Source organism: Bufo gargarizans, chromosome 4 (assembly GCF_014858855.1).
Source record: "Bufo gargarizans isolate SCDJY-AF-19 chromosome 4, ASM1485885v1, whole genome shotgun sequence".
Taxonomy (NCBI): domain Eukaryota; kingdom Metazoa; phylum Chordata; class Amphibia; order Anura; family Bufonidae; genus Bufo; species Bufo gargarizans.
In genome coordinates, this window is record NC_058083.1 from 94,137,153 (window position 1) to 94,161,359 (window position 24,207).

Below are 24,207 nucleotides of genomic sequence, written 5' to 3' on the forward strand. Positions count from 1 at the left end.
CTGGAATGGCACAACTGATTTTCATAAGGCTACTTTCAGTAGCGTTAATATTTTCCGGTATTCAGATCCATCATAGGGTCTCAATACCGGAAAAAAAAAAAGGGTTCCGTTTTGTCCCCATTCATTGTCAATAGGGATAAACGTAACTGAACAGAACGGAATCTTCCAAAATGCATTCCGTTCCATTCTCATACCGGATGCTTTCTGTCCTGAGATGTGGAGCAAGACGGATCCATCATGACCCACAATGAAAGTCAATGGGGACGGATCCGTTTTCTCTGACACAATAGAAAACAGATCTGTCCTCCATTGACTTTCAGTAAAGTTCATGACGGATCTGTCTTGGTAATGTTACAGAAAATACAACCGGATCCGTTCATAACGGATGCAGATGGTTATATTATCAGTAACGGAAGCGTTTTTGCTGAACCCTGCCGGATCCAGCAAAAAACGCTAGTGTGAAAGTAGCCTAAATCATATCAATTTAATCAGCAGAATAAACCCTACCAGGCAGTTTACCTGTTTTAATAGGGTTGATCCTACTGACAGGTGCACTTTAAACATGGATTAAATCAGCCCAGCATTTTCATCTCAATACGGCTCCTGAAAGCAGGTAATCTATAGGTGCCATCAGTCAAGAAGAACTCACAGTGCATACGGAGATTAAACAGGCTGCCACGTGTAGATTAACACAAACTACAGAAGGGACGAGGATGTTACTGGCTACTTCATACTAGTGCTGTTACACACAATGAGGTAGTTACATAGATAGTTGTATGAAGAGCTGGTACTGTCACTTGGCTTAAAAAACACTTTTAAAACATATGTTCCTGAGCTTGGGAGGTGGACTTTAATCTCCACGTTGTCTTTTGTTTGAGTTTGGAGGACATTTCTACTCTCCATTTCTTTTGTTAATTTTCCTTCATCAGACTCTAAAGTGCAGAGAAGTTTTATGTCCTTTTTTAAAGCAAAAGTGATCATACAGGTGCCATCCTCTGCATAGATGACCGGATCTGAGTGTGAAGGCAGTAGGAGCCCAGCTTTTTCTGTCTTTGAGGATGGACCAACAGGGTTGTGAAGAGAAGATGGAAAGGGCGGCCATTTTACATTCGGATTGGAGCAAACAATTAAGTAGTTGCCGATGTATCCGGTATCATCATCAAATATCAACAGAGCATAAGATCCAGCTTGTGGTAGGCGGACAATAACTTCTACTTTGTCCTTTTTCACACCCAATATGACATGATTGGGCATAGTCTGTATATCATCAGATCTCAAATTCACAGTAATTTTAAGCCTCTTTTCTGTTCTAAAGCTAATAGTACAGCACCCATCATCAGTATAAATGATTGGATTAGGATGTGAGGGGTTAAATAATCCAGCCTTTTCTGATATCCAGTTTGGGCCAACGGGATTATTAAGACATTTGGGTATGATCATACTGGTATCAACAGAACTGCAGTCTACTCTGTAATCCATGATTTGCTTATATACCTTATCAGAGTCTGCATTACTGGCAAAAATGGACAGAATGTGTTTTCCAGTTTTTTGGGGATAAACATCAAGAGTCATTCCATTGTTGGTCAATTTCAACAAACCGGGTCTCTCTGTTTTATTGAGTGTAAAGAGGAATTTCATGTTACAACGGCTTTTAATGACGATGGAAACTTTTCCTTTCACTGAAAATGAAAAGAAAACTTTACATTTACAAACAAAACTGTTACATTTTGTAAAACATAAAAATGTGTGTTAAATTAAAAACTATGAAAATGGGAACTAGAATTGCAAAGATTTTTGCATATTCTCTCTGGATGTTTTTTTTTTTTCCTATCATTTTATCTTATTGTCTATGAATGCTCATTTGTTTGTGCCATTCTATGTCTACTGACTCACATTCAGGAATATGTTAGCTCCATACCAGGTATTACTGAGGTTCCTTGGCCCCACCAGACGAAATAATTTTTGGGGCCCAAACTCCATATCATCAACAAAGTCTAATCGATTTTGATTCAAAGAAATAGACTCTAGTGGCAAGTTATTGGCTCAAAAGCAATTCCAAATCTTTTTTCTCTCCTGGACCTTGGGGGCCCAGTAGGGTATCAGAGCTTGGACCCACCAGAGCATCCTCTGGTACTCTAGTGAGCCAGTCCGACACTGGATCCATAAAGGTTTCTTTACTATTAGTATTTTATAATGCTTTGTTCTAAGAAATTAGAATTGTACCCTGGAGAATTGCAAAAACAAAATACAAATAATAAATATAGAGCAAAATGTAAGTGTATATACAATAGAGGCAACACATTGTTCTTCTGTGGGGGCCCCTGGAAACTGGTTGGCATTGCCTGTGCTTAGAGATGTCCTTGCGGTTCGACCGGCGGTCGTTTCACGGTGAACTTTGCGTGTTCGCGATTCGCCAAACATGCGAACATATGGAGAAATTTGCGCCCGCCATATTCTTTTACATTGTGAAGAACTTTAACCCATGACACATCCATCAGGTGGTACAGGATAGCCGTTACAGCACATGGGCATACCCCCTACCTTATAAATAAACCTTATCTGGCCGCCATTTTACATTCAGTGTTTTGCCAGTGTAGGGAGAGGTTGCTGTGTGGAGCAGGGACAGGCTGTTAGGAACACCAAACGCTAGCTAATAGGGCCACAAAGTCTTTTTAAGGACATGTATAGTTGTGCTATCGATAGGTGTGATACACAGAGGGGTGCGATATACATTTCTATCATCGTTACCTCTCCCTTTTTTCGCAATTCGTTAATACCAAAACGCGATTTTATCTCCTTCAGTGTAGCAATACGCAGCAAAGCCACTAGATGGCGGTGTTTAGTTAAAGTAGCAAATTAAGCAGTGTTACGGTACTTTGCTGTATAGTTCAGTACAGTACATGTACTGTATGTGAAGTTCGTTGATAGAGTATAGTAGATACAGTAGCATACTGTAGCTGCCCTAATTTATTATATCTTCCCTTTCCTAGAAGTACTGTAAGATTTCAGTATATTATCGCAGTTATTGGCCAGAGTGGCTTACCGTTTTACCGTCTCCCATCATTCCTCCCCGCTCTGCCTATTACCCTTAATGTTTGTTCTCCCCTAAACTTAGTGTCCCCCCCCGTATGTGTACAGTAAGCACCTACAGTATATCATTATCTACAGTACTTGCGGCTGCGTTAAGCTGTATGGTCTGTCGGGTAGCCGACTTCATCATCCTCCTGTTCCCTATACTCTGTTGGACTCTGTACTGTACAGTACATGTGCTGTATTTAATTAAAAAGTATGACAATACATGAATAAAAATACAGCCATGTACAGTACATACACATGCATGAATTATCGCTGCTGCGCAGCTTACTGTAATTACCGCCTGGTCGCGTTCACCCTTATGGGAACTCTGAGGTGGCGGAGATTACAGTAACCTGCGTGGCATTGAGGACAATATACTGCGTGGCATTGAGGGCAATATACAGTACTGTACAGTAGCTCCGGCTCACGATGTTGCGCCTAGGACTGTGCAGTACAGTATGTGATAGGGCATGAAGTAAGTGATTTTAGTTAAAAAAAGGAAAAAAAATTAAAACAAATTAAAAAAATAAAATTTCCGAACATTATTACATTAAAAAAAAATCACAGTACCGTAGAGTTAATAGACCCTAGGTCATTGTTGCGGGCCCCAAAAAAAGGGGGTTCGATTTATTAATAATATAAAAAACAAAATGGCAACATTCCGATACAATTACTTAAATGAACTGCCATTTTCTTTCCCCTAATATCTTTATATAGCCCTAGGTGTGCTCTCATTGGCTCTTGGAGCCACGTGGCCCCTTTTGGCCAATCACATTACATTAAAAAATGCTCTGTTCAAAGAATATGGTATTTTCACCCAATGATATTAAAGGGATTCTGTCACCAGGTTTCACCCCTTTAAGATAAAAATATGGTTATGTTCAGGGAGCTTTAACCATTCTTAATGTGGTCTTATAAATGTAATCTGTAGGCTCATTTTACTAAAAATACGCTATTACTAACCTGTCAGTCATAAAAATAAGGTGCCCAAGGGGATGTAAATGGCTCCAAGCTGCCGCCCTCACCTGCTGCCGTTCGTGCCCAGCGCCACCTTATAATCTTCTGTGACGCCTCCAGCTCTCCCTCTGTAACATCGCTGTGAAAGCCTCCTGCTCGCTCTCTCTCCTTCCCCCTCCTCCCTCCTCCCTCTGTAACATCGCTGTGAAAGCCTCCTGCTATTTCTACTATGAAACGGGCACATAGAGGGCATAACTACTGTGAGGGGGCACAGATAGGGTATTACTATTGTGAAAGGGGCACAGAGAGGGCATAACTACTACGAGGGGGCAAAAAGAGGGCATGACAACTATGAAGTGGGCACAGATAGGAGATTACTACTGTGAAAGGGGCACAGATAGGGCATAACTATTGTGAGGGGGGCACAATGAAGGGATAAGTACTTTAAGGGGGCACGATATGGGCATAACTACTGTGAAAGTTCTACAGTGAGGGCATAAATACTGTGAGGGGGCACAGTGTGGGCATAACTACCGTGAGGGAGAATTTATCTGGACAAAACTACTGTCAAGGTTGTACAATGAGGGCAATACTACTGTGAGGGGGTACTCGCCCCAGATGCCAAACACCCTAGGCACGCCACTGAAAAGCAGTGACTAAGTACCTTCCTTTGCAGCTACTGAATTGCTCATGCGTTGTTTTTGTGGTTGCCTGTTCCTTTAAGTGAACCTATATCTGTTACTGAGAGATTACTCAGTCCATTTATTTGACCTGTATGCATATATATAGTGGGGCAGTGTATAGGTTGTTTTATTTTGCAAGTTGGCTGGATGAGAATATGCTGTACTCTGAAGTGCCATCATATCTGTCATGCTGCATCAGTTCTAAGGAAAATAAAAAATCTGGATGACAGCTGCAGGAGAGCATTAGTTAGATCCAGGATGAGCCTGGTGCTAGAAAGGGATGGACCATGACAACACTGATAAACTGCATGGCCATACTGTTAGATAGAGGCAGAGGAGAGCCCATTGAAGGAGGAGCTTTGGTGCCATTTAGAAAAGAGTGAGGGTGATCCACTGATCCATATTATGCTAGAGCTCAGTGCATAGGCAATGGGTAGAGTTCCGGCTAAGGATTCATGTAGAGAGGCAAGCTTCTCCTGTGGAGAGGCAGAGGAAACTGGAGGCTACTATCGAGTGGCCAGATGGAGCCATGACATGGGCCTGTGAGGAGCTGATCAGAGAGTTCTACTGCCAAGATTGAGTAAGTCTCTAAAAGAGATCACTATGGCTGCTTTGCTAAGCAGAACCTGAGTGAAAGTTGAGCCGATAGTGACCAGTCATGGTCTGAGGGCTACTAAAAATGGACAGTGTAGGACATGAAACTGCTAGTGTTCTGCATGGACAGGAACTCATGTGTTTGATCAGCTTGAGTGTTTTTCTCTGTGGACTCTGCAGGGGCTGTGGTGATAGTGAGCCCAGGTGGGGAACTAGTCATCGAGTGAGCGGTGATGTGCTATGGCCCAATCCAAAAGAGGCTGTATTTATATCCTGCTAGAGTTGCCTTGCTGACCTCAGATGTGATTTGTTAGTACGGTTCTCGTGGACTGGATAGAGTTGACAATGGCGAGGGTGGTGTACAGGAGCCATTGAGAGTCAAGACTAAGGTGTGAATGTTGTCCTACTGTTGGAGTGCATGAGTGTGCAGTGCAGCAGAGGAGTAGTTTCATTGTCCTGTAGTGAGATTGCCTACTAACTTGGAGGAAACATATGGTTTGCCAGGGCTCTGACACCTGGTGTCTTTTACAGAAAGGAAGGGCTCTTGAAAGCAAGTTTGTGTGCTGGAGAGATTAGTGTTGCCAAATATATGAAAGGCACTGAGATTTTAATTTGAGACTGTCTAAAGGAATATAGTCCTGGTTGAGGTCTCTGTGAGCCAATTAGGGATCTGATAAATACATTTTAACAAACTATTCATTGCTCTGATCAGTTTGTTATACTTTTAGAAATTTGTTCCACCCTGTGTCTACTGAAACTGCAAATTTTTTGTACCTGAACATTAAAACTGCTAAGCATACATGCCTTTTAAAGTAGCAATAATCAAAACCTTTTGTGTGCTACTGTATTTATAGCTGTGTTTGGTCAATTTGAACTGTGTAATGAAAAGATGACATGTCTGTGTGTCACTGGCGATTAAAATAGTAATTTCTCTAGAAAAGGCAATAAACCTTTGTATGTGTGCTCAACAATGTGGTCAGAGCCAAGGGGGATATATCTCTTAGAGAACAAGAAGTATAAGGTGTTCCCATCTAAGCTGGGTTTGTACATGCTTTAAAACTGGGCAAATGGACATCTGTGTGGCTAAACCAAACTTCTCCCATATCCTATAGTAAGGGTAATTACAGGATAATTAACAATTTATTATTGATGGCACTTCCACTATTATCACCTACCGTCCAGTAATAACTCACACTTTTGCCCTATAAATTAACTGGCAGTTCTGAAACCTGAAACAGGCAGGGAAACTATGAAATCTGTTTTGAACAGCAAAGGAGGGTTCACATATTGGGGTCCCTGGTTTCTCCTCCCCTCAAGGATGCAAAATTACTTAATGTGTTATATTCTTCTGTTATTTTCTCTCTATTATTTCATAACTGATTTCTTTATTTTTGTATATCATACTTTATTATTATTTTGTATGTTTATAAGCACTGTACCATTTCTATATGTTTGGTCCTTTTATGAGCTAATAGAATCTATAGCCTTTTATACAGTGCTTAACTCTTTGACTACTAGAGAGCAAAATGTATATGTTCAGTTTCTTTCCTGGCCCAGAATTCAGTTGGTGGTGACAGGCGTGCATGGACTGTTATGTGGTGCGATTGGGAAGTGATTGCAAGACTGAGTTTGTAGAGATAGAGTAACCATTTACAGTTGAGCCTGTGTCATGTGCTGGGACTGTGCGTATGTGAAAAATTTTACTTGGTCTACAACTGTCTTTCTCTAAAAAGGAGAAAATAACATGAGAAGATATAACCTCCAGATTACACCCATTTAAAAAAGGTAACAAAACTAAGATTTGACCTTTCATGTGCTGCAGAAAATAAAAAATGGAATAAGGGACCAGGACTTTCAGATATAGGTGGCAAAGTGTGATGATATGCAGCACTGTAAGGGGCAGAATTGTTTTCATTGTCATCGGGACTAATGTCCTTTGTAAAGCACATGGGAAAATATATTAATTTTAGTAATCAAATATCGAGAAATCTCAGTGATCTCTTAAAAATAAAAAACAAACTTTTAAAAGAATTCTCCTTTTCAGGTTACCTGTTTCAATAACACAAGTTTGCGGGTGGTAGGAAACCATGCTGAGATTGTAATAGTGGTCATTAAGATCTACATTTTTTTCATATTGCTGACGAGATAAACATGTTTCCAATAGCTGACAATCTGGCTCTTCAGGTAAGTGATTTGTGATGAAAATAGCTGGGTGAGTGAGGAAATAAATTTCGTTGTACCTAGAAGAGACAAATAGAAAACATTGCACATACAAAAGAGTACAAAGAGATATCATAAGAGAATGCTGTGTACAGTGACTTGTGAAAGTATTCACACCCTTGGTGTTTTTCCTGTTTTGATGCCTATTAAAATGGATTGAAAAAAAAAATCTTGTTAAAAAAAATAAGTAAACTAATTAATATATTATTAAATACATACGCGAGTCACAATATTTTGACCACTAGTTAATATCTAGAATAACCACCATGTGCAGCACGAACAGAGGCTAGATGGGATGGGAGTGATTCAATAAGGTCCTGGTAGGTTGTCACTAGAGTTGAGCGGACACCTGGATGTTCGGGTTCGAGAAGTTCGGTCGAACTTCTCGGAAATGTTCGGGTTCGGGATCCAAACCCGACCCGAACTTTTCGGCACTAAAAAGGCTGTAAAACAGCCCAGGAAAGAGCTAGAAGGCTACAAAAGGAAGCAACATGTAGGTAAATCCCCTGCAAACAAATGTGGATAGGGAAATGAATAAAAATAAAAATAAAATAAATAAAAATTAACCAATATCAATTGGAGAGAGGTCCCATAGCAGAGAATCTGGCTTCACGTCACCCACTACTGTAACAGTCCATTGTCATATATTTAGGCCCAGGCACCCAGCCAGAGGAGAGAGGCCCCGTAACAGAGAATCTGGCTTCATGTCAGCAGAGAATTAGTCTGCATGTCATAGCAGAGAATCAGGCTTCACGTCAGCCACCACTGCAACAGTCCATTGGCATATATTTAGGCCCAGGCACCCAGCCAGAGGAGAGAGGTCCCGTAACAGAGAATCTGGCTTCATGTCAGCAGAGAATCAGTCTGCATGTCATAGCAGAGAATCAGGCTTCACGTCACCCAACATTGGAACAGTCCATTGGCATATATTTAGGCCCCGGCACCCAGACAGAGGAGAGGTTCATTCAACTTTGGGTTGCCCCTCAATATAATGGTAAAATGAAAATAAAAAGAGGATTGAATGAGGAAGTGCCCTGGAGTACAATAATATATGGTTAAGGGGAGGTAGTTAATGTCTAATCTGCACAAGGGATGGACAGGTCCTGTGGGATCCATGCCTGGTTCATTTTTATGAACGTCAGCTTGTCCACATTGGCTGTAGACAGGCGGCTGCGTTTGTCTGTAATGACGCCCCCTGCCGTGCTGAATACACGTTCAGACAAAACGCTGGCCGCCGGGCAGGCCAGCACCTCCAAGGCATAAAAGGCTAGCTCTGGCCACGTGGACAATTTAGAGACCCAGAAGTTGAATGGGGCCGAACCATCAGTCAGTACGTGGAGGGGTGTGCACACGTACTGTTCCACCATGTTAGTGAAATGTTGCCTCCTGCTAACACGTTGCGTATCAGGTGGTGGTGCAGTTAGCTGTGGCGTGTTGACAAAACTTTTCCACATCTCTGCCATGCTAACCCTGCCCTCAGAGGAGCTGGTCGTGACACAGTTGCCTTGGCGACCTCTTGCTCCTCCTCTGCTTTGCCCTTGGGCTTCCACTTGTTCCCCTGTGACATTTGGGAATGCTCTCAGTAGCGCGTCTACCAACGTGCGCTTGTACTCGCGCATCTTCCTATCACGCTCCAGTGCAGGAAGTAAGGTGGGCACATTGTCTTTGTAGCGTGGATCCAGCAGGGTGGCAACCCAGTAGTCCGCACACGTTAAAATGTGGGCAACTCTGCTGTCGTTGCGCAGGCACTGCAGCATGTAGTCGCTCATGTGTGCCAGGCTGCCCAGGGGTAAGGACAAGCTGTCCTCTGTGGGAGGCGTATCGTCATCGTCCTGCATTTCCCCCCAGCCACGCACCAGTGATGGGCCCGAGCTTTGTTGGGTGCCACCCCGCTGTGACCATGCTTCATCCTCATCCTCCTCCACCTCCTCCTCATCCTCGTCCTCCTCGTCCTCCAGTAGTGGGCCCTGGCTGGCCACATTTGTACCTGGCCTCTGCTGTTGCAAAAAAACTCCCTCTGAGTCACTTCGAAGAGACTGGCCTGAAAGTGCTAAAAATGACCCCTCTTCCTCCTCCTCCTCCTCCTGGGCCATCTCCTCTTCCATCATCGCCCTAAGTGTTTTCTCAAGGAGACATAGAAGTGGTATTGTAACGCTGATAACGGTGTCATCGCCACTGGCCATGTTGGTGGAGTACTCGAAACAGCGCAACAGGGCACACAGGTCTCGCATGGAGGCCCAGTCATTGGTGGTGAAGTGGTGCTGTTCCGTAGTGCGACTGACCCGTGCGTGCTGCAGCTGAAACTCCACTATGGCCTGCTGCTGCTCGCACAGTCTGTCCAGCATGTGCAAGGTGGAGTTCCACCTGGTGGGCACGTCGCATATGAGGCGGTGAGCGGGAAGGCCGAAGTTACGCTGTAGCGCAGACAGGCGAGCAGCGGCAGGATGTGAACGTCGGAAGCGCGAACAGACGGCCTGCACTTTATGCAGCAGCTCTGACATGTCGGGGTAGTTGTGAATGAACTTCTGCACCACCAAATTCAGCACATGCGCCAAGCAAGGGATGTGCGTCAAACTGGCTAGTCCCAGAGCTGCAACGAAATTTCACCCATTATCGCACACCACCAGGCCGGGCTTGAGGCTCACCGGCAGCAACCACTCGTCGGTCTGTTGTTCTATACCCCACCACAACTCCTGTGCGGTGTGGGGCCTGTCCCCCAAACATATGAGTTTCAGAATGGCCTGCTGACGTTTACCCCGGGCTGTGCTGAAGTTGGTGGTGAAGGTGTGTGGCTGACTGGATGAGCAGGTGGAAGAAGAGGAGGAGGAAGCTGAGTAGGAGGAGGAGGTGGCAACAGGAGGCAAAGAATGTTGCCATGCGATCCTTGGCGGCGGAAGGACGTGCGCCAAACAGCTCTCCGCCTGGGGCCCAGCTGCCACTACATTTACCCAGTGTGCAGTTAGGGAGATATAGCATCCCTGGCCGTGCTTACTGGTCCACGTATCTGTGGTTAGGTGGACCTTGCCACAGATGGCGTTGCGCAGTGCACACTTGATTTTATCGGATACTTGGTTGTGCAGGGAAGGCACGGCTCTCTTGGAGAAGTAGTGCCGGCTAGGAACAACATACTGTGGGACAGCAAGCGACATGAGCTGTTTGAAGCTGTCTGTGTCCACCAGCCTAAATGACAGCATTTCATAGGCCAGTAGTTTAGAAATGCTGGCATTCAGGGCCAGGGATCGAGGGTGGCTAGGTGGGAATTTACGCTTTCTCTCAAATGTTTGTGAGATGGAGAGCTGAATGCTGCCGTGTGACATGGTTGAGATGCTTGGTGACAGAGGTGGTGGTGTTGGTGGTACATCCCCTGTTTGCTGGGTGGCAGGTGCCAACGTTCCTCCAGAGGCGGAGGAAGAGGCCGAGGCGGCAGCAGCAGAAGAGGCAGAGGTGGCAGCAGCAGAAGAGGCCAAGGCGGCAGCAGCAGAAGAGGTAGCAGGGGGAGCCTGAGTGACTTCCTTGTTTTTAAGGTGTTTACTCCACTGCAGTTCATGCTTTGCATCCAAGTGCCTGCTCATGCAGGTTGTGCTAAGGTTCAGAACGTTAATGCCTCGCTTCAGGCTCTGATGGCACAGCGTGCAAACCACTCGGGTCTTGTCGTCAGCACATTGTTTGAAGAAGTGCCATGCCAGGGAACTCCTTGAAGCTGCCTTTGGGGTGCTCGGTCCCAGTTGGCAGCGGTCAGTAGCAGGCGGAGTCTCTTGGCGGCGGGTGTTCTGCTTTTGCCCACTGCTCCCTCTTTTGCTACACTGTTGGCTCGGTCTCACCACTGCCTCTTCCTCCAAACTGTGAAAGTCAGTGGCACGACCTTCATTCCATGTGGGGTCTAGGACCTCATCGTCCCCTGCATCGTCTTCCACCCAGTCTTGATCCCTGACCTCCTGTTCAGTCTGCACACTGCAGAAAGACGCAGCAGTTGGCACCTGTGTTTCGTCATCATCTGATGTGCTGAGGTGGTATTCCCATGTCCTCATCATCAGGAAACATAAGTGGTTGTGCGTCAGTGCATTCTATGTCTTTCACCGCTGGGGAAGGGCTGGGTGGATGCCCTTGGGAAACCCTGCCAGCGGAGTCTTCAAACAGCATAAGAGACTGCTGCATAACTTGAGGCTGAGACAGTTTCCCTGGTATGCATGGGGGTGATGTGACAGACTGATGGTCTTGGTTTTAAGGCGCCATCTGTGCGCTTTCTGTAGAAGACTGGGTGGGAGATAATGTGAACATGCTGGATCCACTGTCGGCCACCCAATTGACTAATGCCTGTACCTGCTCAGGCCTTACCATCCTTAGAATGGCATTGGGCCCCACCAAATATCGCTGTAAATTATGGCGGCTACTGGGACCTGAGGTAGTTGGTACACTAGGACGTGTGGCTGTGGCAGAACGGCCACGTCCTCTCCCAGCACCAGAGGGTCCACTAACACCACCACGACCATGTCCGCGTCCGCGTCCCTTACTAGATGTTTTCCTCATTGTTACCGTTCACCACAATAAGAAAAATATTATTTGGCCCAATGTATTGAATTCAAATTCAGGCCTTTTTTTACAGATACCTAACACTATCTGGCTATCTATTTAGGTACCGTATTACACTAATACAGGCACAGCAGTAACGACAGATTTAGCTGAATATAAATTTGAGGCCTAGTATTTAGGCGCTGGGTGACAGGTATAGGTTTACTGACAGAATTAGACTTGGAAATGCACAGTAGCGTGTGTGTGAAGTTTTTCAGAATGACCCTATGTGCACCTTGAATCTTATATACCCTTTTAGGGATAGATTTAAAGTAGCTCTGATACAGCAGAAACCACTAAATTAGGAAATTGCTAAATTGGGAATTGTATTTCAACCTAGAACAAAAACTGTGCTTTGACGGACACTAAATAACTTGACCAGCCACAGCAGTAACGACAGATTTAGCTGGATATAAATTTGAGGCCTATTATTTAGGCGCTGGGTGACAGGTATAGGTTTACTGACAGAATTAGACTTGGAAATGCACAGTAGCGTGTGTGTGAAGTTATTCAGAATGACCCTATGTGCACCTTGAATCTTATATACCCTTTTAGGGATAGATTTAAAGTAGCTCTGATACAGCAGAAACCACTAAATTAGGAAATTGCTAAATTGGGAATTGTATTTCAACCCAGAACAAAAACTGTGCTTTGACGGACACTAAATAACTTGACCAGCCACAGCAGTAACGACAGATTTAGCTGGATATAAATTTTAGGCCTAGTATTTAGGCGCTGGGTGACAGGTATAGGTTTACTGACAGAATTAGACTTAGAAATGCACAGTAGCGTGTGTGTGAAGTTATTCAGAATGACCCTATGTGCACCTTGAATCTTATATACCCTTTTAGGGATAGATTTAAAGTAGCTCTGATACAGCAGAAACCACTAAATTAGGAAATTGCTAAATTGGGAATTGTATTTTAACCCAGAACAAAAACTGTGCTTTGACGGACACTAAATAACTTGACCAGCCACAGCAGTAACAACAGATGTAGCTGGATATAAATTTGAGGCCTAGTATTTAGGCGCTGGGTGACTGGTATAGGTTTACTGACAGAATTAGACTTGGAAATGCACAGTAGCGTGTGTGTGAAGTTATTCAGAATGACTCTATGTGCACCTTGAATCTTATATACCCTTTTAGGGATAGATTTAAAGTAGCTCTGATACAGCAGAAACTACTAAATTAGGAAATTGCTAAATTGGGAATTATATTTCAACCCAGAACAAAAACTGTGCTTTGACGGACACTAAATAACTTGCCCAGCCACAGCAATAACCACAGATTTAGCTGACTATAAATTTGAGGCCTATTATTTAGGCGCTTTATGACAGGTATACGTTTACTGACAGAATTAGACTTGGATATGGCCAAAAAATAACCACACTATTGATGGTTAAATGCACTTGGTGTGACAGCTTGACCCTGATGTAGGATTTAGCCAAAAAACAACCACACCATTGAGGGTTAAATGCACTTGGTGACAGCTTGCCCCTGATGTAATATATGGCCAAAAAAATAACCACACTATTGCTGGTTAAATGCACTTGGTGTGACAGCTTGACCCTGATGTAGGATTTAGCCAAAAAACAACCACACCATTGAGGGTTAAATGCACTTGGTGACAGCTTGCCCCTGATGTAGTATATGGCCAAAATATAACCAGACTATTGATGGTTAAATGCACTTGGTGTGACAGCTTGACCCTGATGTAGGATTTAGCCAAAAAACAACCACACCATTGAGGGTTAAATGCACTTGGTGACAGCTTGCCCCTGAGGTAGTATATGGCCAAAAAATAACCAGACTATTGATGGTTAAATGCACTTGGTGTGACAGCTTGACCTTGATGTAGGATTTAGCCAAAAAACAACCACACCATTGAGGGTTAAATGCACTTGGTGACAGCTTGCCCCTGATGTAGTATATGGCCAAAATATAACCAGACTATTGATGGTTAAATGCACTTGGTGTGACAGCTTGACCCTGATGTAGGATTTAGCCAAAAAACAACCACACTACTGAGGGTTAAATGCACTTGTTGGCAGCTTGTGCTGGCGCACCACAAGACACAAAATGGCCGCCGATCACCCCAGAAAAAAGTGACTGAAAAACGCTCTGGGCAGCCTAAAAACAGTGAGCAATTCAATAGCAGCAGTTCAATCATCCACAGCTGCAGATCGATCTCTGAATGAAGTCTTTTGGAGGAGTAAATCACTGCCTAATCTCGCCCTAACGTCGCAGCTGCAACCTCTCCCTATACTGATCAGAGCAGAGTGACGGGCGGCGCTATGTGACTCCAGCTTAAATAGAGGCTGGGTCACATGCTGCACTGGCCAATCACAGCCATGCCAATAGTAGGCATGGCTGTGACGGCCTCTTGGGGCAAGTAGTATGACGCTTGTTGAATGGCTGCTTTGCAGCCTTTCAAAAAGCGCCAAGAAAGCGACAAACACCGAACCCGAACCCGGACTTTTACGAAAATGTCCGGGTTCGGGTCCGTGTCACGGACACCCCAAAATTCGGTACGAACCCGAACTATACAGTTCGGGTTCGCTCATCCCTAATCCTGAGACCATTCATGTGTGGGGTTGCTTCTCATCCAAGGGAGTGGGCTCACTCACAATTTTGCCCAAAAACACAGCCATGAATAAAGAATGGTACCAAAACACCCTCCAACAGCAACTTTTTCCAACAATCCAACAACAGTTTGGTGAAGAACAATGCTTTTTCCAGCACGATGGAGCACCGTGCCATAAGGCAAAAGTGATAACGAAGTGGCTCAGGGACCAAAACGTTGACATTTTGGGTCCATGGCCTGGAAACTCCCCAGATCTTAATCCCATTGAGAACTTGTGGTCAATCCTCAAGAGGCTGGTGGACAAACAAAAACCCACTAATTCTGACAAATTCCAAGAAGTGATTATGAAAGAATGGGTTGCTATCAGTCAGGAATTGGCCCAGAAGTTGATTGAGAGCATGCCCAGTTGAATTGCAGAGGTTCTGAAAAAGAAGGGCCAACACTGCAAATACTGACTCTTTGCATAAATGTCATGTAATTGTCGATAAAAGCCTTTGAAACGTATGAAGTGCGTGTAATTATATTTCACTACATCACAGAAACAACTGAAACAAAGATCTAAAAGCAGTTTAGCAACAAACTTTATGTACACACACACACACACAAAATCATAGTTCCTGGCTAAATGTCCTGCTTTCCCTGTTGGTTGCAGGGGGCGTGGCTGAATGTAACCGGTGGGTGTGGCTTAGCGGGTCGGCTGTGTGGTGATAGTTCAGGGGGGGATGGGGATTGACTAAGTAGCTTTTGCAGTAGGGACTCGGAAGGTTTTTATCACAGCCAGCTTCTGACAGGAATCAGCTGTTTGTAGAGAGGGAACAAGCAGCGGATTCCTGTCACAGTTGGAGGGGCAGCAGGGAGCCGACCACTGACAGGAGCAGACTGCACATGCGCATGGACGAGCTTCCTCTCAAGCTCCTCCATGTCGCCTGCAGCCATGGACGAACTCAGCTGCAAGGTAGAAAAGGACTAAGGGGGCGTGGCTTATAACTGAAAAGAGAAGCAGGCAGGTGTGTTTAATGAAGTACATTAGGGACTTCATTTTTTCCCTGCCTGCCACACTGTAATGGAAAGTATTTAGAGAGTGGCCCACCCCTTTAAAAAAAACTATCCTCTATCCATATAGGTGAATTCCTGAGGCTATAGAGAACCTGGGGCAAAATCACCATCTTAACCAAGGAGGCTCTGTCAGCTCTGGATAAATGAAGTCAGAGCCATATCCCAATTTTTTACCTCAATTTAGTTAATAATGGAATCAATTAAGCTATAGAAAATCTTCAATCTTAGGGGATATAGTCATGCCCAAATATTGAAAAGAATCAGAGATATTCAACATGCTCAAGGTTCGCTCAGTAGAGAGTACAAAAGTATCGACTGGCATAAGAGTTTTTGACCAGTTTATATCTAAGCCTGAGACCTTACCAAAAGAGTTAACTATTTGAATGAGTCTTGGAAGAGCTGTATTGATATGATCTATAAAAAATAAGACATTATCCGCATATAAAGAAATGCGGTCCTCCACCCCCATTGTTCCAAACCCTTCAATCTGCATCAACATGTGCATTTGCCATTATTTACCCTAACGGGGTGCATTCAGCCTGCATGCCTAGGGTAGCACAAGCTGTTAATATGTCCCTAAACTAGGTAACAAATTTATACAGAAGTTTCCTGGCTGGCAGTCTGACATTTTCCTCAAGCACCATCTGGTACAATGAAAATGTTATACTGAATTTTGTAATGGTGTAATGCCCAGGTCCTGAGCAAGCAAAGCATTCCTAAACAATAACATTTTCACATCCATGCTTTACAGTTAGCATCAGGTTCTTCTGATAAGTATACATTAAATACAACATGTACTACTTACTTAAAGATGAACTTTGAGTGATTGTCATCAACGTGCCCTGCTCCCCATGTGCTGTCCAACAAGTGCCAACTTCCTTCCAAATAAATCATGTTCCAGGCATGGTTTGTCTCAGAGAACTTCTTTCCTATCTGATATCCAGCACCTTTAGAATAACCAATGACCTGCTTACACTGGAGTCCGGCAATGCTGTTTAGAATCAGGAAAAAATATCAGAACATTAAATATCATCATGAAACTGAGAAACAGAGATTAACCCCTTCCAGACCCTGCCATCTTTCACCTTCCTGACACAACCCAGTTTTGCAAATCTGACATGCCACTTTATGTGGTAATAAGTTTGGAAAGCTTTTTCTTATCCAAGCAATTCTGAGATTTTTTTCATGGTAGTGGTAGTTAGTAAAAATGTTTTATGTTCATTTTAAATGTGTTAAAATTTGAGTGAACATATTCTGTGTTTATGTTAAATGTATTAAAATTTGAGTCAAAGTATTTTGTTTATTTAAATAAAAACTAAATTTACAGAAAATTTGGAAAAAGTCACTGTTTTATAATTTGAATTTCTCTGCTTTTAAGACGGATAGTGATAACTCATAAAATAGTTAATAAAAAAATATTCAGCATATGTATACTTTATGTTGGCATTATTTTGTTAATGTCATTTAATTTTTTTAGGACGTTGGAAGGCTTAGAATTTTTGAAGCAATTTTTTACATTTTCAAAACTGACTTTTTAAATGACCAATTCAATTACAAAGTCACTTTGAGAGTCTTACATAATAGAAACAAGCCATAAATGACCTAATTTAAAAAACTACAAATGTCAAATTAAAACAAAAAAGAAGGTAAAATTTTAAAAAATTCCCCTTTTTTTTGCAGATTTTTCATTTTAATAAATTTTTTCCAGCAACACTGTAAGGGTTAACAGCAAAACAAACCTCAATAATTATTACCCTGATTCTGTAGTGTAAAGAAAAATCCCACATGCGGTTGTAAACTTTTTTGGGCATCATGTTGCATTTGAAGTGACCATGAGGTACCCGTACAAGGAATTTATTAAGGGCTGTAGTGAGTGCTTTGACCCCAAAGGCATTTCATAGAATTTATAAACACATTACATGTGGCCCCGATCTTTTGCCTGAGCATATGAGATGGCTTAGGTGAAAAAGAGTTCACAATGTAGAGAGAGGAAATGATAGATTTGCGGCACTCACCAGGATGTAGGCAGGTATCATTATTCAAACTTCATGTAGAAGTCGATACAATGGGGGCACCATGCACATTTGAGGCCCAATGTGGTGATTTATACAGCTTGTGCTGACAACCGTACAGGTTATGGGGTGAAATAAAAAATGGAACCCCCGAGAACTGAACCCATTTTGTAGACCCCGCCCATCAAGGTACTAAGGGATGGAGTGAATATTTTGACACCCCAGGTATACAGTTTTCCACAGACATGGCATTACAGTGCCCAATATCTTGTGCCCAGCTGGTGCCATCTGAGACTCTCACCACACTACCTGAATGGGTAGGTGGGTTCTACTGGGTACACAAAAGGCATACGGCAGAGCTCAGAAGGGAAGAGACACTATTTGGATTTTAGAGGACAGATTTGCAAGAATAGATTTCAGACACTACATCCCATTTTCAGACCTCCCCAGGTACCTATACAGTGGAAACTCCCAATTTTGGAAAATAAACCCCTCAAGTTATTTATCAAGGGGTGGAGTGAGCATTTTGACACCACAGGTATTTTGTAGAAATGAAACAGCAAAATGGAAATTGCAAGTTTTCCACATATATGGCATTTCAGTGCCCAATATGTTGTGCTCAGCTTGTTTCATCTAAGATACACCACGCTCTTTAAATTGTTAGGCAGGTTCTATGGAAATGTCATAAATGTAGACATAAATTGTTGTTTGAGTACACTACACCACTGTATTGGCTTTTGCAGGGCAGATTTTGATGGATTGGATTATACAGGCACCATGAGGTAAAAGAGGTGCTTTTTTACTTGAAACTTTTTTTATATATTTATAAAAAAATCTTATTTTTTTACCTATTATATTTGTCCCACCTACTGGACTTAAATTTATTGGGGTGTGATCCCTTCTACAATGCATTACAATATGCATTGTATTATAATGCATTGTGACCATCAAGACCCAGCCTGTGGGCTGGACTTCATAGACCTCCATCGCTGGCAGGCCCCTAGGCATTTGTAAGACCTTGGGCTGCCTTAGGAGCCACTGGCACTCCGCGAGAGCCGATGGGGTAAGAGAGGGAGCCACTCCCTCTGTAGGCCTCTTAGATGAGGTAATCAGCATTGACCACAGCATTTTAGAAGTTAATACAGCGGCATCAGAGTTTTCAACAATGCTGGTGGATATAGAGGGCTCAAATGTTAGTATCAGCCAGGCCCTGCCACTGATTGGGCAAGCACAGCTCCTGTCCCTGCTTGATCAGCATGCCATACATGAAGTATGTGGGTTGGGAAGGGATTAAATAGTGTAAAGCCATTTTATTTTATTTTAATATAGTGTTGGGATGGGGATGTTAAACATACTTTATTAGGTAAAGATGTTTCTTTGTAAAAGAAAGCTCTAACTGAATGTTGTTAAGGGGAATCTGTCCTCAGTCTTTAGCACTCTACTGAGCATTGAAGATGCCTTTGTGTAACAAGTCAGTGAGGCAGGGGAATAGGCAGTTGTAGGGCAGATGTACATAATCATTGTTACGGCATTGGGTGTGGAACCACTGCGCCAACCATCAGATTTGAGTTTGGGCTACGCCTTAGGGTGTTATCCTGGTAGTCCCTTGGCATTCATGCTATATAGGGGCTGCTACCTCCTAGAGTAGTCTCTGTGTGGTTGGCAGCAGACCAATAGGGATCAGAGACACTGTTGCAGAGCACCTAGGGATCAAGCTAAATCGTAGTCAGAGACAGGGAGAGGTCAGGGCAGGCAGAGTACAGGCAATCCAAAGAACAGTCAGAGATCAGAGCAGGCAACAAAGGGTCAAAACGGTAATCAGGAAAAAGTCAGGTCAGACAGTGGAGAATCAGAGTCGGGAATTGGGCAGAATTTGGTACATAAACTGTACAGCACACATTCACAAACTAGCAAGCTAAAATAACCTAATACTCAAGCACCTCTCCAGATAAGTAGGTTAGGGAAGAATTAGGGTGCACACATGCTAGCAATTTAAGAGCCAGAAGGAGCACACATGCGCACCCTGTAGAAAAGAGGAAGATGCCTTTGCCGTCAAGAAGTTGGCCAAAAAGAGAGCGACACAGATGGGACCACTGCTAGGGGGCAGAGGAGGGCCAGCATTTCTGGAACTTCAGAGCAGCAGCAGCTGCAGCAGCAGGGTAAATAGAGTGGTGCCCCTGCTCACCCATAGAAAGCAGGTACTGGGGCAGTGAGAAGAGGCAGGCTGAAGTCTCTGTATGTTACACACAGGCGTATTTTTTTTATTTTTATAAATCTTTATTAGAATAAAACATGTACACACTATTCTCATACAAAATTACAGTATAAAACTATTTTTATTTTACCTTACACATAGCCACCCATTTCCTACCCCTCCCTATTAGGGTTGAGTGAACCCGAACTGTAAAGTTCGGGTTCGTACCGAACTTTAGGATTTTTGGACCCCGGACCCGAACATTTCAGTAAAAGTTCGGGTTCGGGGTCGGTGTTCGGCGATTTCTCAGCGCTTTTTGAAAGGCTGCAGAGCAGCCAATCAACAAGGGTTTAACTGTGTTACCTTAGAAACCATCACAGCCAAGCCTACTAATGGCATGACTGTGATTGGGCAGTGCAGCATGTGACCCAGGCTCTATATAAGCTGGAGTCACGTAGCGCTGCACGTCACTCTGGTGTGCTTAGTGTAGGGAGAGGGTGCTGCTGCTGTGAGGGAGAGAATAGGACAGAATCTTTAATTAGAACTCCAATTGAACTCAGCAATCTACATAGATTTTGTTGTGTGGCTGCAGTGCACAATCTTTTTACCCTGCCCTGAGCCCAGTGACAGAGAAAAATAACTTTTATCCGTCTGTTAGTTAGGTGGGCGGCGGCGGCCATTTTATGCAAGCTCAGTGCACCAGCACTGCATATGTGCTTTTGTGACATTCAAATCCAAGCTTGAAATACTGCAATAATAATCTGGTTTAAAAAAAACACACCCTTTTTTTGCAATATCCTTCATCTGGTACCTTTATAACATTAGTCAGTGTGCAATTTAAGCTAGAAATACAGCTATAATTTTCTGGGTTTAAAAAAAACACCCTTTTTGGGCAAAATACACAATTTTACAGCCCTTACTGCATCTGCACGTGTGAAATTCAAGCATTATATACAGCTGTCATATTCTGTTAGTAAAAAAACACTCTTTTTGGGCAAAATACTTAATATTGCAGCCCTTGCTGCATCTGTGATTGTTAAAAACAAGTTTGAAATACTTCAATAATTTTCTGGCTTTGAAAAAACACAAATTTTAGCAATAACCATCATTATGGGCCTCTGCCATATTAGTCAGTGTGCAATTTAAGCTAGAAATACAGCTATATTTTTCTGGGTTTTAAAAAAACACCCTTTTTTGGGCAAAATACACAATTTTACAGCCCTTGCTGCATCTGCACATGTGAAATTCAAGCGTTATATAATGCTGTCATATTCTGTTATTAAAAAAACACCCATTTTGGGCAAAAAACTTAATTTTGCAGTCTTTGCTGCATATGTCACTGTGATATACACCATTTAGATACTGTGGTTCTATTCTGCTATTAATAAAATACCGCTTTAGGGCAAAAATCTTTAATTGCGTCCTAGTCTGGATCTGTATGTGTGAGATACACCCATTACATACTGTGGTTCTATTCTGCTATTAATAAAACACCCATTTTGGGCAAAAATCTTTAATTGCGGCATAGTCTAGATCTGTACGTGTGAGATACACCCTTTAGATACTGTGGTTCTATTCTGCTATTAATAAAACACTCATTTTGGGCAAAAATCTTTAATTGCGACCTAGTCTGGATCTGTACGTGTGAGATACACCCTTTACATACTATCAATCTATTCTGCTATTAATAAAACACCCATTTAGGGCAAGATCCTAAATTTGAGAAATATGAGGAAAGCGTCAAATAAGGGACATGGCCCAGGTCATGGTGCTGCTGGTGGAGCTCCTGTTGCAGGGAGAGAACGTGGTCGATCTGTGCCACCTACACGCACAAGTGAAACCCCTTCCTCAGGTGCGAGTAGGCGAAAGAACCTGCAGCTGTATTTGGTCAGGCCTAATGCGGCTCTACGAATGGTGAGGCCAGAACAAGTACAGGCGATAGTAGATTGGGTCCATAAGCAAAAAAACTCAAGTGGGAAAGATATATCAAAATATCACTTTATTCTCAGATATAATAAATAAGGGAAAAGACAGGATGGAAAACAGTATACAGAGAGCCGTAGGGCAGTATACACAATGCGGGACCATGTATGTCCACACAAATAAGCATGGATAGCCTACAGGTAAAAACGATTATGGTGCATGAATAATCAATCCTGCATAGAAGATAGAGAATAAATTGATAAATATAGGGCCCAACAAGGGGATATATCCTATGCAGCAGGATCAATTAGATTAATGATTATTCAGGGATCTCACATCAACAGAAGTTATGTGTACATATAGAGACTTCCAAGACTCCAGCATGTATAATACAATGAATATCACATATAAGTGCAGTCACTGGATGTCAGATTACAACAATATCCCACAGATGGTATCGTGGGCCTAATATGGATGTGAAATGAAACCATGTCTAGATACACCATAGTACTATACATGGAACGTACCTGAGGACATGATGAACGCAAGTGTAAGCCCAAAAGCGCAGACCTGAGCTCCGGAACCGGAGAGACCCACCAGCCTGCCGCCAGGATCGCAGCCTGAGCAATACTTTGGCTCATGGAAGGACTTTGCTAGGCCCAGTATGCAATGGTCTGTGCTGAAGGCAGAGGTACGAGAAGCGGCCATTCGAAAAACGGCATGCATGAAAATTTACTTTGAGGAATTGGCCAAGACCGTCTACGAACGCCACGCCAATACGCAACCCCGCCTGGAAAGGAGGATGGGGGTAGTGGTGACCTTTGATAAAGACCAGGGCTTTGACTTCATAAAAGACTATTCTACTTGTTTGTGAACCGGAGGTCTGTCAAGCTCAGCTACCTGCCGGACCACCTGCACAACCTCCGCGAAGGAGAGGAGGTGGAGTTTACCCCTGCCAAGGGCCTGAGAGGTCCCTATGCAACAGCCATAACCCGTCCCAAGCCGGGACCCGAGGATTGGGAGGAGCCCGATGAGCCTACCAGTCCGGGACGCGAATCGGAGCACCCGACAGAACCGCCGCACAATACCTATCAGGAACGGGGTTCCTTCATCGGCCCAAATGTCTTTTGGCAGCCACTGTACTGGAGAAGTGGGTGATTCCGTACCCCTCACCTGAACTGCCCCGCCGGGAAAAGACTCTGAAAGAGATAGAGAACCTAGAAAAGTTCCATGCAGCTCTGGATAATATAAGGAGAGGAAAGGGTGCGGACCCGGCGCTGGAACCTGCGGCGACCGTGCCAGAAAGTTCAGACCCCGTACCTGAGCCTGCTACAACTGTGACGGATTCCAGCAGCAATGCAGTGCCTGAGAGACTGGAGGACCAAATTGCCCGATTGGAAATCCATTTTCATAGCCTGCGCCGACTTGTAGCATCCAGAGCGGTGCCTACGCCAACGGGTAAAGTGGAACCGCCTAAGAACCCAGATGTCCCTGAACCTGAGGTCAGGGTTCCTGTCCCTGCCAGTTGGGCGACCCCTGCAGTTGAGCCCGCCATCGCGGCACCGGAGAGACTCTCTTACGCCAGGAGTCGGGTCTGTCGCTTACAGCCAGCGCCACCCAGGTCCAGTGAGCCTCCTGAAGCATTAAGGCCTCCTGCAGTGTTCACGCCTAGACCTATGTGGCCTATACCTGTGAGAGGCCCATTTATGGAAAAGAAATGGTGGCTCTCTCACTGTTTCACTTCTGGAGTGGTGCACAACCCCACAGCACTCCCAAATGCTGGAGAAGAATGTATACGAAAAATTTGTAATGGGGGTCACTCAATATAAGGCAAACACACGGTGATTGGTATCCATATATATTCTTTATATATTATATAGGCTTCAAACTATGCAATTAAAACAATATACATAAAACATTTCATAAAAATTAAATGAATAAAAATATACTATATGTTTAAAACACCGCACAAAAGACCTCTGGCTCTGTATTTCAATATATAGAGTCTCTCAAGAGCTGTTTTCTATTAACCCTGATTCATGTCCGGGGACTATGACAATTAGCAGGTAGGTACGGGTTCAATGTCAATGTTCCAAAGATGGCAATGATAATAAGAACATTGGATTTCCCAATTGTGTTAAGAATGTACTTTACCACTCCTGCAGTAGATCCACATAAGCGTCCGATTTCAGCAGAATGTATTGCTGTAAGCTGTAAGGACCTGCTGGTAGGCTCTGTATGTGAAGTTCCCCACGCCGTTAGTAGCGATGCAGCTTGGTGTTGCCGCTCTGACCTTCCAGGACCTAGGTGGCGTCCCACGTGGTTTACTGGGTGGTCAC

The 24,207-nt window shown here is 43.6% G+C and overlaps 1 protein-coding gene across 1 annotated transcript in view; it reads right to left on the reverse strand.

The window, feature by feature from the left end:
• Positions 1-723: 723 nt before the first annotated feature.
• Positions 724-24,207, reverse strand: part of LOC122935242 (kyphoscoliosis peptidase-like) — a 101,180-nt gene continuing 77,696 nt past the window's right edge. Inside the window, exons 5-8 of the mRNA XM_044291004.1 lie at positions 16,545-16,730; positions 7,359-7,549; positions 1,316-1,679; positions 724-973 (exon numbers count right to left, since the gene is read on the reverse strand). Of these exons, the coding sequence (XP_044146939.1) occupies positions 724-973; positions 1,316-1,679; positions 7,359-7,549; positions 16,545-16,730 (991 nt within the window). The remainder of the gene's footprint in view (positions 974-1,315; positions 1,680-7,358; positions 7,550-16,544; positions 16,731-24,207) is intronic.